General features: G+C 42.2%; 1 protein-coding gene across 5 annotated transcripts in view; it reads left to right on the forward strand.

Moving 5' to 3' along the window:
* Positions 1–14,527, forward strand: part of EIF2B3 (eukaryotic translation initiation factor 2B subunit gamma) — a gene marked incomplete at its 3' end in the record, with an annotated part of 102,782 nt that overhangs the window by 60,779 nt on the left and 27,476 nt on the right. For 4 of the 5 annotated variants that reach the window (XM_081948318.1, XM_081948315.1, XM_081948316.1 and 1 more), the window contains exons 8-10: positions 65–255; positions 11,434–11,511; positions 12,806–12,954. In XM_081948318.1, the coding sequence (XP_081804444.1) occupies positions 65–255; positions 11,434–11,511; positions 12,806–12,954 (418 nt within the window). Of the gene's footprint in view, positions 1–64; positions 256–11,433; positions 11,512–12,805; positions 12,959–14,527 lie in introns of those variants that run through there. The other variant, XM_081948319.1, reaches the window with a different exon arrangement.

The following is a 14,527-nucleotide window of genomic DNA, read 5'->3' on the forward strand; positions in this document are numbered from 1 at the left end:
CATAGATAATGCTCACTTTGATTCCATTTGGAATGTTTATGATTTATCTATTTGTATTCCACAGACATTTATAGCTTTATGAAGGGTGATAGCTGGTTTGAATTGGGTACAGACAAAATGTGCTGGAACAATTGCAGAGGAGATGTAAAAGAGGCATTCCATGGAGGAAACATTCGTTGTTATGTTCACATCATGAAAGATGGACTATGTTACCGAGTTAACACTCTTGGACTATATATTGAAGCAAACAGACAGGTAAGAAAAAAAGCAGTTTTTAACTCAAGACTGGCACTCGTGTAATTATAACAAGAGAGGACAGAATAGGAAGATTAGATTGAAATATTTTTATCTTGGTTCCATCATGAAGGGGGGAAAATGACTGAATGACCGAAGTATATGTGTTCATATATTTACAGTGCTTGCATCCTATCTTTCTGGTCAGAAATCATTCACGATGACTTAAAACATTTTTAAAACTTAGAATGACAACAAATCAACAGTATGTTCCGAAGCTTGGGAATAATGTAAGTGAAGACCCTCTCTTGACCCTCTGACACTGGAGACATCTCCACAGGAACCTTTCCTGCAGTACTTCTCGGCCAGACAGACCCATAATGAAGCAGCCTCATCTAAAAAAAGTCCAGGCCTCGACTTATTTAAAGATCAAGTGATCTCTAAAACCTTCACCAGTTACTTCCATAGTTTCTGGACATTTGGTGCCCATTACGTTACACCTTGTGGACACTTTTGAAGGATAACCCAGGCATAGATCATTATCAGATCGGATTGCTCAGGGACAGTTTCAGTTGGTATACTAATTGTGCTTGCAATAACACCTCTTTACCATAGCTGTCATCTATGAAAACAGTAACAGCTGAGGAGTATTTCCCAATTGCGTACTTGGTCTTTCGGGAGGAGTGAAACCTCATCCACAATAGACTGAATCAGAGTCATAAAAGCCTTTAATTATTTATCAATAGCGTGTATATATTTTTTGGATTTATTCATGATCAAGTCCATTATAAGAGTTAAGCCTTTTTCTAGGAGTGATGGCATATTCGTATGAACTGACTTTAGGGCACATTCATAGTACGTCAAAACTTATTTTTCCATATCAGAGAGGAGCTATTTTGGAGTCTATAATAAGGGATAGTAGATAGAAGATCTCATTTTATAGATGGAAAAAAGAAAAATGCATAATCGCTAACAGAGTTATATTTTAATTTTAAGTGTTTAAAAGAAGGAAATAAAATTGGTGCATTTTGACAGTCTTAACAGGTGCAAGAGTGAATTGAAGAACAAATTCTAGAGTTATCTGCCTAAATATGTTATTCATTTGGAGTCAGTATTCCAAATATCCCCCCCCCCGTGTGATAATTCCAATTAATATATACTGTATATTTACAAAACATCCAGCGATTAGAGACAAATTTTCTTTAATAGTAACTTTTCTGGAATGGAAATATAAGGCAAACTATCTAAGCTAAAGCATTAATACTTCTGAGAATTTTCAGTTTAAAGAGAATTCTAATACTCTTATGCTTTTTATTTTGCTTAAGCTGTTCTCGGTTCCAAATATTCCATAATGGTTTGATTTGTGGATATTTTATTTTCTTCCTCACACTTCCCTTACATTCTTAATATGTGAAAATGTATTCATTTATTATAGTTTGTTTGTGAGCTAGCTTAAGCAACTGGGTTCCTTTGAAAGCATATCAAAGTCAGGGATTTATTCAGAAAGTTCATTCAGTGAAATGTATATATAGCATGATTTTTCTGCAGCCTCCTTTATATCTTATAGCTTGAGAGTATCATCACTCTGTCTTGTTTGTGTACCATTATTTCTACACATGGAAAGGAGAAGGGATTGATTGTAGCATCATTATATACCACCATGTCTTCCAACAGACGCATGTATAAATGTAGCAGTGTGAGCACAGTATATATTTTGTCCATAACTGGTGAAACAGCTGCTAATGTATTAGAATTAGCAGCAAAAACAAACCAGCACTTCAGCTCCCTGTTTTTGTACTTAGAAAATATTTCACTTGTTTCAGTTGACCTCTTCAGTCTGCTACTCCCTTTGTGTGGGCAGGTGGCAGCAGGAGAGAGTAGTTTTTGGGAATAGGAAGTAGATTACTTCACAGAAAAACGCACCTTAAAGTTAAACTAAGCCACCCCTTGGCCCTGGCGCTCCCTGAATATTCTGTTATGCAACTGCTTGTCTCATTAGTTGCTTTCCATATAACAGCATATTTAAATATTTATATTTATTTATATACACACAAATATATATATTTTATATATATATATATATATATATATATATATATATATATATATATATATATATATATATATATATATATACATACACACACACATACATACATACACACACACACACACACACACACACACACACACACACACACACACACACACACACACACACACACACACATATATATATATATATATATATATATATATATATATATATATATATATATATATTTGTGTTGTATTTGTGCTGATAAATAAATAAAGGGAGACTAGTATAGATCTATTTCAAGCTATTTAGCTCTCATCAGCTAGCCATACCCTTACTGGGATTTGAACTAGCTGATGAGAGCTAAATAGCTTGAAATAGATCTATACTAGTCTCCCTTTATTTATATATCAGCAAAAATACAACACAAATATAACAAAGGCAACATTAAAAAATATGGTTTTCTGCCTGGATGGTCTCCTGGAGTGAGTTGAAAGACAGAAAGAGGAAGTGTGTTCCCTCCCATATTTGGGCATACCAAGGTTGTGACACAATACATACATACATACATACATACATACATACATACATACATACATACATACATATTCTAAACAGAAATCCTATGTACATATCATGTAATTACCCTTAAAAGAACAATTTAAGTCAGTTGATAATGAAAAGAGATGAGCATATACACCAGTATATGCAATATAATTTTTAAATAATTATTTTAGTGGGATTTCCAATGGCAAAACGCTTATGACTAAAAGAAATAAGTTATTCAGACTGTCTTTTAATTGATAGAAAACAGGTATCCTTCTGGCCTTTTTGCAGCTCTAAAAGCAAACTCACAACAGTTTTTTATCCAAGTTTCAGTTCAAGCTAAAGTGGAAAAACAAAACCAGCAGTTTCCACAAGATTATTTTGAATACATAGCCACCTTTTTAAAAGGAGAATATTAGGAATCACTTTGAAGATCTGAATATCACTGACAAGCAACCAATGGAACTGTGGAATGAAATCAAAGAAGTTACTAAGACACCAGAAAATGGAATAAATCAACTGGTGCCAGTAGAAATGTTGGAAATTGGCAAGCCTAGTTAAGAAAGACAAAGACCTCTGGAAGAAACCTAACAAAGAACTTCAGAGAGCTGTTTAGAAGAGACAAAAAGTAGCATCACAATGACCTTTGTAAAGACATTGATGATGAAAACAAGATGGAAAAACAAGGAAAGTCATCCAAAAGAACTCTGAACTGAGAAGAAAGTTCCAATCTGAACTTGGTATGTTAATCGACATCAGTGAACAGATAGTAACCAATCAGATACAATCAAATTTTGAAAGAAGCATACTGAAATATTGTATATTAAAGGTTTTTTGAAAGGTACTTGCTATTTACAATAATTTATAGTACTTTTTAGATCACTATTCAGGTGATTATCAAGTCAGAAGGCTAAAGGAACTTATATGGCAAGCAACTATAGAAGAATCTGTAACTCTATAGAAATATGGCAAGCAACAAAAGAAGAACCAGCAAATGCTTTAACCAAACTATGCCAGCAAATCTGGAGAACAACAAACTCCAACAATTGGAAGACATCAGTTTATATCAAAAAGAGGAAATTTAAGAGGGTATGAAGTATCATACAATATCCTTAAAAAAATCACATGCTGGCAAATCACGCTATCATTCAGGGCAGATTAGAGGCCTACATGAAAAGGAATAATTGAGAAAGCCAAAGAAGACCAAAATAAAATCAATATCTACTTCATTGATTATAGAAATGGTTCACTTGTATTGACCATGACACAGGGTGAAATGTTCTTAGGAAAATGGGAATCCTAGAATAACTAATTGTCCTTCCCTATCATAGGACAGAAGGCTACACTCTACGGGAATTAAAAGTTAAACTTCTGCTTTAAAAAACAACTAGTAATATTAAAAGAATCAGACTACTTACTACGACTTGGTAGGTAGCATTGAAGGTCTTGGAAAAGATATACAGATGCTGCGATGTGTATGTTTCTCCTGAGATCAGAATTGTGCAGGTGTTGTTTTTTCTTTAGACATTTTATGGAATCAAAAGTAAAATAGAATATTGATGTTATGAACTTTGCTGTTGGAGAAGACTCATGAGAACACTATGGATGTCCAAAAAAACCCCAGCAAATAGATCATAGAATAAACCAATCCAGAATATCTAGAATAATTGGTTTATCTAGAATAAACCAATTGTCCCTTGATGTATAAATAACCAGGGTCAAATTATCATATTTTGGATGTATTTTGCAAAGTCCTAACTTTTGTGAAATCGATAATATTGGGAAAGGCACAAAGAAGAAATGGCCAATAGCAAGGTGAATACATTTCATTAGTGAAGTCAGATCATTCTGGAGAAGGCCTGACTAATGGGGTTGCCAAGAGTCAGATTGTTGGCAAATAATCTTATTGCAGGATCTAATCTGGGTTGGTCACTGGAACCAGAGGTTTAGCCTTCCAAGCTTTCAAACTTCTGCTGGAGCCCATCCTTAGGGACTTTCTCTCTACCAAAAGCTCGGAAGGCTAAATCTCTGGTCCTGGCCACCATCCCAGATTGGATCCTGCAATAATTTTTTTCTTAAATCCATATTTCAGGATACAGCACAATCTATTGCTGAAGGGAGGCTACACAAAAGGCTCAGCCCCTAAATTAGATATCTCTTGCTGGGATCACAAAGATCTAGATGTTCATTACAAACACCGTAGGGAAATAATTTAAACCCTTCCTGGTGTTCCTGAACATTTAATTGTCATTTTCCACCTATGAAGGCCCTTTAGCATGTGTTCTAAACAATTTAAAATAATTGTTCTCCTGTGCGCTGCTTGGACAGTCCAAGCATGGGTTAACACAGTCTAACTGCCCTAGGACTGAGTGGGTTTTTTGTTGACCACGCCTCCCTTTGCCTCTGCAATTCAGTTTTAAAAACTCAGTCCGCCCGTTTGGACTGTAGCAGGGGAGCTCCTCAGTTTTATGACAGTTACACTGGACTCCCCAAAATACCTAAACAAAATAAATCTCCTTAATTGTTGACACACTGGAGAATAAGAAGATCAAATTCAAACCAGAGTGGTTGCTGGTAAAGAAGTTAGTAAAAGCGCGGGGGTTTGTGAGCTGCCCGGCGGCTGCCGGCACTCGGGCTGAGAGCAGGAAGCTTCGGCGCCGTATCAGGTTCCCCATCGCGTCCAGGCTACCTGGGAGGAGCGCCGAGGCTCTCCAGCGTAGCGGCGGCCATTGTCCTACCCAGTGACAGCGGTGGCCACCTTGTGGGATTTGCGCGCCTTTTGCCGCATCCCTGAACCAGCGCCGGCCATTTTAAAGGTTTTCGCGCGCTTTTAGCCGCTTCCCTGAACCAGCGCCGGCCATTTTAAGGGTTTCGCGCGCTTTTTGCCGCAACCCGAACATTCACTGAGCTGGCGGCTGCGCGCGCAGCGGCAGCCATTTTCTTCATCTACAATGGCACTCCGAGGCAAGACATGCTTCACTCAGCAGCAGCACTCTTCGACACGGGGGCCTCGTCTGGGTCACCAGCTAGGTCTACCTCGACTGGCTGCAGATCTCGCCACTCCTAAAGACTGCACCGGCAGGTTAGAGGGCCTTGTCCCTTGGGCTTTCCTCCTAACCCTTGGTGACTCGACGGGCGTTCTTAGGCTGGCTGGTCACGCCTTGAGTCCATTCAACACCTCCATTCCACCCTTACTACCTTGTTGCTCCATTTAAAGTCATGGCAGACAAGGGGACAGGGGAGATGCAGGCTGGGCCCTCCTCAAAGCGGAGCAAATTAGATCTGGCTCCTAGTAAGGGCAAAGAAAGCAGTCGGAAACACAAGGCCCCACAGCTTCCTAGGCCTGATAGGTCTCCAAACCAAGTGGAGCCTTCACCAGACCGGTGCCCAAGGCAGGATAGGGAGGAAAGGCCTGCTTCCCCCTAGGGGACAGATCACCTCCTTCCTCTGGGGAAATTTCTAGGGACTCCTCCCCAGATGCCTCCTGGGGGTATCCCGATTCTCCCAGTTCCTCCATCAGAGAGGAATTGGGCCCATGTCAGGCCCTGACCACTGAAGAGGACTGTTACAATACCAAAAGGGGCAGGAAGCGTCCTGCTCCTACCCCAGTCCATTCCAGGGAGGACAAAGGGTCCCATCTTTCTGCTGAAATGAGGGAAATAATCTCTCAGGCCATTTCCCAAGGCATTGCTGAGGGCCTAAAACAGAAGGAGGCCCCCACCCCTAGTGGAGCCAAACCTAAGCCCCCAGCAACTCAATCTAGGGAGACAAACCCCCCATCTCCTGGCACCTCAGTGGCTACTGAGGAGTCAGGATGGGAAGAAGGTGAAATTGATGATTTTGAACTATCTGAGGATGAAGACCTACCCCCTGATAAGCCAGCTTTCACGGGGTTATTCAAACCCTCATTGTTCAAGTCCATCTTGCATAAAGCCAAGGCAGCCACTGAGTGGGGTACCACACCAAAGGGTACCACAGCTCCTTCTTCGTCCTCTAAGGACCATAAAGAAGGACTATTTAACGAGCCAGCCCCCACGGTGGATGAAATCCCTGTTCCAGATTTATTTTTGGACGTGGTCCAGAGGCAGTGGATTCAGCCAGGTACCCTCACCAATCCCAGCGGGGGGGTGACAAGTCACTTTACGCTGTGGAAACCAAAATGGAAGAGGTGTTAAAGTTACCAGAGGTAGATGCCCCGGTCATATCCCTGACCTCATCCCAAAATTTACCAGCTGACCTTCTTGAAGGTCTCAAGGCCGAAGACAAATGCTCTGAAAAGGCATGTCACAAGACTCACCAGGCGGCCGCCTGGGCCATCAGGGCATCCACCTCTGCCTCCTTTTTCATCAGGTCTTCACTTCTATGGCTCCGCCAGCTGAGATCCAGACCCCCTTCTGGGGGATCTCACTGGAAACACGACATCAATAAAATCATCACGGCGGTAGAGTATTCTGCGGATGCCTCCCTGAACGTGGCCAAGTTCGCGTCCAGAGCCTTGGCATCCAATGTCACCTCCCGACTCCTCCTGTGGCTACGCCACTGGCAGGCAGACATGAAGGCAAAGTGGAAGCTCGCTTCCGCTCCCTTCAAAGGGGGACAGCTGTTTGGGGAGGCCCTGGATAAATTTGTCATTGAGACCAAGGACAAACGAAAGATCCTACCGGCCACCCTTAAGAAAAATGATCGCAAGGGATCTAGTTCCTTCAGGAAACAGGCATTTAGAAATCAGGAGACTAATCAAGCCTCCACCTCAGGCACCTACCAAAGAACCTACTCTCAGATGGGGGATAGGGGACGGGATAGAAACTCCTACAGTACCAGAGGCAGACAACATCAGTCGCAGCCCTTTCGGAAGCCCTTTCGTGGCGGTTCCAACTCCCGCCAGTTCCGTAGAGGAAAATGACCACTAGAGGACACCTCCCATAGGGGGTCGGCTCCAGATGTACGCCGACAGGTGGGAGGAGATCACCTCGGATTCCTGGGTCCTGAAAACTATCAGGAAGGGCCTACTACTAGAGTTCCTATCATTTCCACAACGGAAGTTCATCCGTTGCCCAATTCCCAAAAATCCCCAGAAAAGGATTCTCATGCAGATGGAAATCGACCATCTGCTCACAATAAGGGCCATAGAACCCGTTCCAAGGGATCAGGAAAAGCAGGGATTCTATTCCATCCTCTTCCTGGTCCCAAAGAACTCGGGGGGATGGAGGGCCATCTTGGATCTAAAGTGTCTAAATCAACACTTGGCATACAGAAGATTCAAGATGCAGTCCCTCCACTCCATCCTGGAATGCACAAGGCAGGGGGATCTACTCACGTCAATAGATTTGAGGGAGGCCTACCTGCATGTTCCAATACACTTGGCACACAGAAGGTTCCTGAGGTTTCACTACGACGGGAGGCATTACCAGTACAGGGCCCTGCCCTTCGGCCTCTCGTCTGCCCCCAGGACCTTCACAAAGATACTGGCAGTGCTGGCAGCCCACCTCAGGAACCGGCCGATTCGTCTAGAATGCTATCTAGACAACATCATTATCCACTCGTCCAGCCAAGCTCAGGCGCGGAGAGATCTTCAGACAACCATTCAGACACTAGAGAAACACGGCTTCTCGGTGAACAGGGAGAAAAGCCATCTGGTGCCGACGACCCGCATCCAACATCTCGGCGCCGTCATAGACTCCAAGTCCTGTCAGGTATTCCTGTCGCCAGACAGGATGAAAAATCTCCAAAACAAACTCTTGCTGTGCAAAAGAACCAGGTCAGTGCCGATCCTACATCTATCCCAACTTCTGGGAATCATGATTTCCTGTCTGCAGGTAGTTCCCTGGGCCAGACTCCATGCCAGGGAACTGCAGTGGTTCCTCCTGCCAATGCAGAGGGCAAAAACCAGCAACTCACTGCGAAAAGTGACCTTGCCACCCAAGGTGATCCGCTCCCTTGCCTGGTGGAGAACAGCAGCAGTGCGAAAAGGGTCTCTTTTCAAGGAGCCCGAAAGACTAGTGGTGACAACCGATGCGAGCCTGTTGGGTTGGGGAGCACATTGTCAGGGCCAACTTGCCCAGGGCACGTGGACACTGAGGGAGGTGGGCCACAGCATAAACTGGCTGGAACTGAGAGCGGCCCGCCTCGCGCTTCGTCAATTTGTTCCTCACATTGTGGGCCATCATGTACTGTTACTAACAGACAATGTTGCTACAAAGGCTCACATCAACAGGCAAGGCGGCACACACTCCAGAAGCCTCATGCGAGAGCCAGAGGCACTGGGCAGATGGGCGGAAAGGCATCTAGCGTCCATCAGATCGGACCACATAGCGGGAACAAGCAATCGGGAAGCGGATTGGCTGAGCCGACAGACGATCGATCACTCCGAATGGAGACTGCATCCGGACATCTTCAGTCAGATCGTGGAGAAATTCGGCGAACCGCAAGTAGACCACTTTGCCACACACAACAACACACATCTACCCCGATTCTTCTCCCGTTATTACACTCCTCTTGCGGAGGGAACGGACGCCCTGAGGAGCCGTTGGCCCCCGGGCCTTCTGTATGCCTTCCCGCCATTACCGCTCATTCCACACGTAGTGTCAAAACTGTTAGCAGAAAAAGCAGAACTACTTCTTGTGGCACCTCACTGGCCCAGGAGGTCCTGGTACGCCAACCTTGTCAGTCTCTCCATTCGGAAACCGTGGAGAATATCTCAGGAGCAAATCTCCCTCAGCCAGGGCCACATCAGTCATCCGGACCCCCAGTGGCTACAACTAGCCGTCTGGCACTTGAGGGGGATCTCCTGAAGAAACAAGACTTCTCTGACAAGGTCATCCAAACTATTCAGGCGTCCAGACGGCCTTCCACCAATAGGATATATGAGGCTACGTGGAACGCCTTTTCGAGCTGGTGCGGCAAGAAAGGTGTTCAGGACACTTCGGCCTCAATACCTAACCTCCTTGACTTTCTCCAGGAGGGGCTGGACAGGGGACTAGCGCCTAACACGCTCAAAAGACAGGTGGCGGCCCTGTCCACCATCCTATCCTGTCATTCACGTCGGTCCCTGAGCCAACATCCTCAAGTCAAAAGCTTTCTGAAAGGCGCTGTGAACATCTGCCCCCAGGTGGTTCATCGTTATCCTTCCTGGAGTTTACCCTTAGTATTGAAGGCCCTCACCGGGGCCCCATTTGAGCCATTACGTAAGACCAGTCTCCGTCATTTGTCACTCAAGACGGTTTTTCTTACAGCCATCACATCCGCACGCAAAATATCTGAACTAGCTGCGTTGTCAGTGAGGGAAGACCTTTGTATCGTTCATACTGACAGGGTCATTTTAAGAATTGATCCCACTTTCATACCAAAGATGAATACGCACTTCCACAGATCACAAGAAGTGATCCTACCCAATTTCTGCCCTAAAGCAGTTCATCCAACAGAAAAGCTTTGGCATAAATTGGATGTGCGGAGGGCAGTGCTCATTTACATTAAAAGGACCAAGGAATTTCGCCATTCCAAATCCTTCTTTGTATCCTTCCTGCCTGGGTCGCTCGGTCGTAAGGTGTCCTCCCACACGATCGGACGCTGGTTGAGGGCCTGCATTAAACTTGCCTATGAGCACCAAGGCAAGGCAACTCCTTGCAACATGACAGCGCACTCAACAAGGAGCGCAGCGGCTTCGGCGGCGTGGGCGACCCAGGCTTCCATCCTTGATATCTGCAGAGCAGCCACGTGGGCTTCTCCTACAGCGTTTATCAAGAACTATAAAATAGACACCTTTGCCTCGGCAGAAGCCTCCTTTGGAAGAAGAGTTCTACAGAAGGTGGTTGAGGCTTCAGACACTTTAGAATCTACCCGCCCTGGGACACAATAGCTTGGGTATGTCCCATGCTTGGACTGTCCAAGCAGCGCACAGGAGAAAGACCGTTGTCTTACCTGAACGGTCGTTCTCTAGGCGCTGCGGGACAGTCCAACCCCGCCCAGGGTTTGTTGATGAAGACTATGACATTGAGGATCTACAGTCAAAAGGTCTACGTTCCAGGTCTTCGTTTTTAAAACTGAATTGCAGAGGCAAAGGGAGGCGTGGTCAACAAAAAACTCACTCAGTCCTAGGGCAGTTAGACTGTGTTAACCCATGCTTGGACTGTCCCGCAGCGCCCAGAGAACGACCGTTCAGGTAAGACAACGGTCTTTTCTTTGCAAGTGACGTGCTTATTTGCAGATAGTGGTGGAGGGACTCCACTTATTTCAGTTTATTTCCAAATGGGTTTATCAGTTGAAATCTACAATGTATCTCTCTTCTAATATTTTTGCTCAGTGTGTAAGGCCAAAGCAATGTTCAAACTTAGACTAAGTTTGACATATGAAATACTTGTGCTGCCTGTAACTTCCTATAGTCTCCTGAAGCCTAATTGATTGTTGCCTGTTTAAAAAATTTAAATCATCATGCATAATTCGGACATAAGAGGTTTTACACACATACACGCACACACACACACACACACACACGTCCTTTTTAGTCTCTTGAACATAATAACTTTAATTGAGTAAACTAATGGTCATTTTTATATTTGAAACAGGAGTGTGTTTGGTGGAGCTTTAATGTATGATTTCTATTTTTTTTTTTATTTCAGGTTCCCAAAATGCTGCCTTCACTTTGTCCTGAAGAACCTCTGGTTCATAGTTCTGCACAGATTATTGATAAGTGCATGGTGAGTAGCAAGAAGGGGATAATGGGGAGATAAGAGGTAAATAAATATGGCACAGCGTTTTGTTTTCATGGTCCTTGTTTCCTAGTAAATATTACTATAATGAAAGCTCTTTCAAGCTTTCAGGCAATTTACCTTTGTATTTTAACCATTTCTCTGCACATCTGAATGAACAGATAATTATAATTTCCAGTTTTGTTTTGTCTTGTTTGCTGGAGTAGGAAGCAAGGTTTTCAGCTTCAGAGCAATTAGGATCTGGTATCACGGTCAATGAGTAGATTAAGATTCTAAGTTTTAGAGCAGATAAGAAAAAATGCTTAGTTTAGGCAAACTAAGTAGGATAGATGCTAACAAATTTTCTAATGCTATGAGGACGACACTCTTTTGTGAATAATGCAGGGGCAATTGCACAAGAAATCTTAAAGTCCATAAAAGATTTATGCATTGCATTCAGACTTGCTGAGAAAGAGAGTGGGTCTGGGTATGAGCACAAGGCAGGTAGGATTGTGTGAAATGACCACCTTCTACTTTGATCAAGTCAGATTTTCTCACATGGCACAAAAAAAAATCCTGTCCACTTGTTCGTGTGTTTGTGTAGAACATGGGTGTCAAATTCACAGTGTCACGTTGCCGTCATGTGACATATCACGACATTTTCCCCATTCGCGGAGCTGGGTGGGAGTGGCCTGCAGATGACACATCCGGCCCACAGGCTGCGAGTTTGACGGTGTAGAACATGCTTCTCCTAGAACTCTCCTAGAGAGTTAAGCAGATCATGAGAACAAGACCTACTGTATGCTTGATCTGCTGGGTTGGTATTACTGAAGTGCACTTATTTTTATTAATTATAAAAGCAGCATTTACATCTATCTACATCTGACTTCGCTAACTCCCTGCAATGGACTATTATATATGTATTTATAATGTATACTATTTATTCCAGTAGGCTGGAAACAGTTAACTGCAGAGAAAGTGCCAGATGACAGAATTCTTTCTTTTTATGTTTTTGAAAAGTATAGTGAAAAAACCTTAATCACTAGAACATCAATTTAGTAGCTATGGTACATATTAAAAAAAAACCCATTTCTCTTTGACTAATCCATTTGGAGTGCTTTGTATTCTCCAAAATGCAACAGAAAAAAGTAGACCTTTTTCATGTGAAAAAAGAAAAAGATTCTTGAGGCTTCATTAAAGCTAATTTGGGTCTCTTCAGTCTGTTAATTGGCAGCTATCAACAACTCAAGGAGAATATATTGTTTAATACTTAGTGGTTCTGTTTTTTTCTCTTCCTCTATAGGTTGGATCTGACAGCATTGTAGGTGCATCATCTCAAATAGGCGAAAAGACTTCAGTAAAGCGTTCTGTCATTGGTACTTCATGCTTGATCAAAGACAAAGTTAAAATTACTAACTGCATCATCATGAATTCTGTCAGAATTGAAGAAGGGTAGGTGGTCTTTTGAAAAAAAATGAGGTTTTATATAGAGAATCGTAGCATTAAAATCAATTAATTATGGAATTTTCGAAGCATACCCTGTTTGGCTGAATGCCACCTCTTTATTTCCAGGAGAGAAAAGAGAATTATGAATGAGGATAGAGGCATCCACAACAGGGCCATAAGAGGCAACATTGTGCTATTGTGATGCAAACTGTACCCTTTTTGTATATGTACTGTATCAAGACTGCAATTTTCTTTTTATCATTTTGATGAAAGCCTTCATTCCTGCAGATGCCTCTATCTGGGAAATATTAACATGCCCTGATATGCATAGTAAATAAAATTGGTGTTAAAAAGATTGCCATTGGCATATAATATTGGGAAGCTAAAAACAAGAGTAATGCCATGTTTTTTTAAAATACGATTCAGAGAACATTTAGAAAATTACAAGCAGAATAGCTTTATTTTGGATAAATTGGTGGTGAGATAATACATTAAAGTAAAATTGCCTGAAGAAGTGTTAGTATTTTCAAATAATGAAGAAATGCTAAATGAATTTTACAAAAATAAGTTATGATCACAAACACTGTACTGTACTGGTCCCCAACCTTTCCAGCTCCGTAGTCCAGCAGTAGTGGTGGTGTTGGGGGATGGGAGGAATGGTTTCACGCATGTGTCTGCCACTTGTACAAATGGAGCTTTTGTATTCGTCCGCCACTTGTACGGGTCACAGCCTGATACCAGGCCATACCCCGGGGCTTGGTGCAGGGGTGGGTTCCTGCCAGCATTACTACTGGTTCGGCACCCAAAAAATTTTGTCCGAGCGAAGCGTGGGGATACTATGGTAGAGCAAAGCCTGCTGGATCAATTGAATGCACTGCATGGTTTTTCTTTTTGCCATTTTTAAAAACATTTTTAATTTATTTTTTTAATAATTTATAAAATTATTTAATGTTTTAATTTTCTTAAAATAATAAAATCTAAGTTAATAGTGGTATTAATGCTGATTAACTTTACAAAATTATTTATTTTAACATATTTTATGTGTTATTTTACATACACTGAGAGCATATGCACCAAAGACAAATTCCTTGTGTGTCCAATCACACTTGGCCAATAAAGAATTCTATTCTATTCTATTCTATTCTATTCTATTCTATTCTATTCTATAGGAGCTGCTCCCACAAACCTTATTGTGGTAAGATTTTTCTCAGTGGCTTGTCCTTTTAGTTCCATACTTTTCTTGTATTGTTTGAAAAAGTTAAATTGTTATATAAATGATGGCTGTTGTGTAAGTGATCTATTTCCCTTTGCAGGGAATTTCTAGTATCAATGAATTGAAAGCATTAAATAATGAATTAAAACAACTGCTCTTTGAAGTTGATTCTCACCACATGCTTGATAATGTGAAGAAAAAGCTTAGTTTTCTGAAGCACATTGCAATTACAAAACTAAGTTATACTGTAAATATAATTGCCACATTTAATTGCCAGCACACTAAATTAAATCCCCATACCATAAAGATAAAGGGTATTTTCAAATTCATCTTTGGACAAGACCAGTTCTGCTATTATAAAAAACA

This window comes from Natrix helvetica, assembly GCF_964273705.1.
Source record: "Natrix helvetica genome assembly, chromosome: 3".
NCBI classification, from domain to species: Eukaryota; Metazoa; Chordata; class Lepidosauria; order Squamata; family Natricidae; genus Natrix; species Natrix helvetica.